Here is a 5,254-nt window from a genome sequence, read left to right as displayed (position 1 = left end):
TGTGGAGTGTGGTGTAGCAAAACTCATACAAATATCTAAATCATTGCTGCATCTACATGGAAATCTCTGTGGGAGCCAGACGCACCTAAATAGGTCCCATATGGGCACCACAAGTAATGAATGATCAAATGTATTTCCAATTTAGCATGGGATATATTTCCTTAATAATCAAGGGTGTCTTTGTGGACTTTGCACGCATTGTGATGTCAACAAATCAGAGTTCCTTGAGAAGGCTATTGGGAGCACTCAGGTTTCCTAATTACTATTTAGATTAGGACTCAACATGGATCAGAAACAGAGCATTCAGCAATACAAAACTCCCAATAACAAGTTGACAATCGACATGACATCCATTTATCAAGATTACAAGCATTGATTCCCATCCTTTTTATCAAGGATAACAAATTGTGCTTTGGCACTTGTGTACCAAATGTAAAGCAACATATTCCATTTAGAACATCATGCTTTCTATCAAATCTGAAAAAGGTGAAAATGAAAGAGATGAGACAGTAGATACTCTCCTATAGTCATAAATCACTTGAGAAACAAGTAGCTTATTCTAATATTATATCATGTTTTTCAAAAAAATTAGAAAAAACTTGCCTAAAGTTTCCATTATTTATATTAACCCTAAACCCATTGCTATATGCTAATCATAACAGCCCATGAAACTCAAGGAATTAACAGATAAAATTAAGCCCCAGTACCGAAGGGCCAAGGGAGTACATGCAAACCATTCTCCTACTCTTGCAAGTTGCAACAAATATAAAGTTAAGTTCTTAGCCACATATTAAGTCTAGACTCTATATACCTTCAACCAAAACTAGCATTAACTCTAGCAGCAGGAATGGAACTGGAAGTCCCCAAGCCTCTGGCATTTGTACTTGACCAGAATAAACATCTTGACAAAATACATAATACAGATTAAAGGACAACTCTAAATTGCCATTACACCCTATGACAGAAGAGAGAGAGCATGCTTGAGAGCAGGCAATCGGATCTTATCTGATCTGGAAATGTTTGTAAGTTGAGTTCTCATGAATGGATATCTGAATTCTTCCCCTATCATCAACCTGTCCACAAACAATGTCCTTCAACTGAGTACCTGTTCCTTTGCGGCTTGAGCCTTCTGCATGAGACTCAGCAGAGTTCTTCCTTCGCCGTTCATTATGTCCAGCCAAACGCCTGCGGCAACTCCTCTTGGTTTCATCAAATTCTGATAGTTCATGAAATCTGCACCCAGTTACAACGGATAATTGAAGCACAGTAAAGTCCCAGTTCTTGGTAGCCTAAATAATCTTAGACGTTCAGAAAGTAAGATAAGCTAGCATAACAAACATTTTGCATTGGAATTACTCACTAGGGCTCCAAACAAACCGAGTCGAGCCAAACTTGAATAAGGGTGTTCGAGCTCGATTAGCATATGTACTTGTTCGAACTCGGCTGCAAATTTGAATATCCTTATTCGAACTTGGGTTGCCAACTATTAATGTTGTTTGAATTCGGCTCGAGCTCAACTAAAAATCAATGGACAAGTCAAGTTCGAACTCGAGTTTTTTTATTTGATTCTTATCTTTTGATTAATATAAAGAATTTTTAATTTTACAAAAAAAAAATTAATCATTTAACTATTCGACCATATAATTTTCATTAAAAAAATTCTTGATATAAATTTTTATAAAATAAATTAACTCATAATTATAAATTATAAAAATAATACATAAGATAAATGCAATAAATTAAACCATTTAATATGTATAGATGGCATGATAAGTCAAAAGTTCTAGTTGAATAATATATTATTATTAAATATAAATTATGAATATATTATAGTACACATTACTGGATATTATATTTATAATTGTATTACAAGCATGTGATATAAACATATAGATATAATATAAAAGTCACTGTACATATATTACACAATAGAAATATAATAATATGGAATTAAAAGTGATAAGTATAGTTTTAAATTACAATATGTGTTATCATTTATCAGGTATAATGAAAACTATATTATATATAAGGTTAATAATATAATTCCTTAATTAAAAAGAAATATTATCAACTTACATTCTGATGTGTATTATTTATACAAATTATAATTAATCGGTTAAAGTTAATTTAGTAACTGTTGCAAGTAAATATTTATTCACCCATTCATTCATAACTATATCAGAAAACTGATATATAACACTAATGCTATATTACATGATACATCATTAACTTATTTTATATAACTTGTATTGCGAACATAAACTAGCTTGATAAGTAACAAAATACACAATTAAATATAGATAATTAATTATATAAAATATCTTCTATAAAAAGTTATACAAAGTATCCTATACACACTAATAATAATATAATTAAGTTTATAAAATACAGCTAACATATAATAAATATAGCACATATTACAAGCCAAGTCGAGCTTATACGAATTTTGTTTACGAACCTAAACCCAATCGAGCCGAGTTTATACGAGTTTTGCTCGTTTAATAATCAAACCAATATTGGTGTTTACAAACATCTCATTTATTAAATGAACCGAGTTTAAACCAAATATATACAAGCCAAGCTCAAACTCTTCACAATCCAACACCAATATTGGATGTTTGTAAACACAAAATAGAGAAACGCCAACCATTAATATAATCCAATACATAAGACGACCACATGAGACAATATGACAGAATCATTGACATGATCAGGACCATATAACACCAAGGAAAAGCAACAGTTAATGACCATTATCATGCAATTCAAACAGCGTTGTAGCTTAATTTAGTAAAAACTTTAAACCCTGTTACAATGCATTAGATCTGAAAATGCATTAGCTGTATGTACCATATATAGTGCACGAGTAACAGAATATTATCGCCAAATCCAAGCTCAATGAAGCGGCCTTTTTCATATAAAACAAAAAAAATAGACACATTCCAGTACCCCATAAACATTCCTGCAAGATTTATGGGTACTGTACCAGACACAACTAAACCAATTAAGTGTACTCAACGAAGCGTCGAGTTCCGATTATTGGGATTAGCTACAGGGCAATTGCTTTTTTATAACTTAGATCCAAATTCCATTAATGGTCCTATAATGCATGCAAAAAGCTCCCATTTTCACCTTTTAATTAACGCCATAAGAAACAAACAAACAATGACAGACAGCGAGACAAACAAAAAGACACGTACGATGTGGTTTGGGAGTTTGGAATTGGGGCTCAAAGGTTGGAATTGGATATATGGAGAGCTCAGCTCATCATGTTCTTTTCCCATGAGGAAGGACTCTAATTCTATTTCCAAAATCCGAATTCCACCTTAAGTTTGTGCCATAGAAATATTACGAGTGGTGCAGAGCAGTCAACTACAATTGTAACCAAAACTCCTCAGAAGTCGAGCAATTGGGCAACAATTAACCGACCCACAAAGGAATTGAGCAACAAAAAGGACAGAAACAAGGAATTCATCGTAAAATCAAAACTGAAGAAAAAATGTTATAAAGCGCAAAACTAAACCTCTACAACCTGCTGCATTGCTGACAAAATCTTTGCCTAATCCCACCCACAAGCACAACCTGAGCCTTAGCATGAAACTCACACACCTTGTGCCTCCTGTGGTACTGCTTAGCATCACTCAGATCCGCCGTGCACTTCTCAGCCTGACAACACCTCAGCCCGTTACCACCTTTCTTTCCAAGCCCACCACCACCATCCATCACCCCTTTCTTCCTCTTCTCCTCCTCAACACCCTCCAATTCCTCATCAGACTCCACCACTTCCTTCTTCACCACCTTCTGCTGCTTCTCCATCTTCTGGTAATTCCCACTAACATTGTCCAGATTCATGGTAAAGAAGAATTGTCTACTGGGAAGTTGGAAAGTATGGAAGAAGATATTAATCAGCTGAGGGTGTAGGGACTCGGGAGGGACTGAATCAATGAATTATAGTTGAATACATAATATATATATATATATATATAACATGAATCTCAAATATGCCCACAAAACTTGGTCACTCATATATTTTATTTTATTTTATTTTTATTTTTTAATAATTAAGAATGTTATTATTAATACATTTATATTTTCTAATGATTAAAAAAAAAAACTCATTTACCTAAAATATTGCATATTTGAAGTGGCCATTTAATTCTACACTCTGGTACCAAAAAAATAAAAGGTGAGAAAGAAGGGAGAGTGAGGGAACTAGGACCACACGGTGGTACTGGTGGTGGAGCTACATGTTTTATTTTCTTTACTTTTTTGCTTATCATTATTCATTCCATTTCTTTCGGGTTGTTGTTGTTACCCGGTTTGGCCGTCTCTGTCTGTGTTTTGGTTGTACACGGGGAAGATGGTGACGAGAAGACGTCGAAAGCAGACACACGCACACGCACGCACGCTGACACACGCACTCGCTGACACCCAAACACACATACGGGCGGAGACTGTCAGCGAGTCTTCTCGTGATCGGTGGCCCCTATGTGTGGTTAAAGAAAAAAGTAAAGAGTCAGTGCGTGCGTGTGTGGTGGAGGAGGAACGATGGTTGGGGAAAAGGTTGGGTGGGTTGCAGTGGTGTGTGGTTTTGAGGGAGTTGGAAGGAGGGGATTGGTGGCTTTAGTGTTTGGTTTTGACATTTGAATTATTTGAGCAATAGGAAGTCGAAAAGTGTGCAGTTCCATTGGCGTTGTTAGTAACGAGGAAGAGGAGTTGGCAGAGAACGTCGGCTCTCTTTTGTCCTGTAAATGTAATTTCTCTGTAATGGGGCGTTGTACGATTGATTCCCCATCTTTGAACATTAATTTCATTAAATTTATCTTTAAATTTTAATAAAAAATATATATTTTTTATATATCTAAAATTTCTTTATCTATAATTTTACATTAAATTAACTATTAAATTCATCAAAATAATAATATAATATTATCTTTTTAATAATAATATTTTATTTTTTTTATACTTTATAATTACACTAATTATATGTTAATTAATAATTTAATTTAATTCTTATATTATTATTACAAGATAGTTAGAGATTAAACGTGAATAAAAAAGACCATTGGAGATTAAAAGTGAATAAAAAATAGATTTGATGAGTCAACAGTAGTTCTTCAAATTTGAAGAAATCTATAAATTTACTGTAGCTCAAAGTTTCACATTTATCCTTTTGGCTAATTCAATGCAGCTCTCTTTTAATGAAATTCATCATATTTTACATTTAACTAAGCTTTTTTATGACTAATACTCT

The 5,254-nt window shown here is 33.6% G+C and overlaps 1 protein-coding gene across 1 annotated transcript; it reads right to left on the bottom strand.

The window, feature by feature from the left end:
* Window positions 1–288: 288 nt before the first annotated feature.
* Window positions 289–3,951, bottom strand: LOC108986645 (squamosa promoter-binding protein 1-like). The gene is made up of 2 exons (XM_018959329.2): window positions 3,533–3,951; window positions 289–1,233 (listed from the first exon to the last, which is right to left on the bottom strand). Exons 1-2 carry the CDS (start codon window positions 3,850–3,852, stop codon window positions 1,002–1,004), a joined length of 552 nt encoding a protein of 183 aa, XP_018814874.1. The 5' UTR covers window positions 3,853–3,951; the 3' UTR covers window positions 289–1,001.
* Window positions 3,952–5,254: the final 1,303 nt, after the last annotated feature.

The sequence above is a fragment of the Juglans regia genome, chromosome 1 (assembly GCF_001411555.2).
Source record: "Juglans regia cultivar Chandler chromosome 1, Walnut 2.0, whole genome shotgun sequence".
Taxonomy (NCBI): Eukaryota; Viridiplantae; Streptophyta; class Magnoliopsida; order Fagales; family Juglandaceae; genus Juglans; species Juglans regia.
This window is presented reverse-complemented; position numbering and strand designations above follow the sequence as displayed.

Excerpts from the sequence above, each read along its gene's own strand:
- LOC108986645 (XM_018959329.2), bottom strand. The coding sequence starts at position 3,852 with ATGAATCTGGACAATGTTAGTGGGAATTACCAGAAGATGGAGAAGCAG. Across the intron at positions 1,234-3,532 it reads TTTTGTCAGCAATGCAGCAG|ATTTCATGAACTATCAGAAT; the intron begins GTTGTAGAGGTT and ends AACTGGGTGCAG.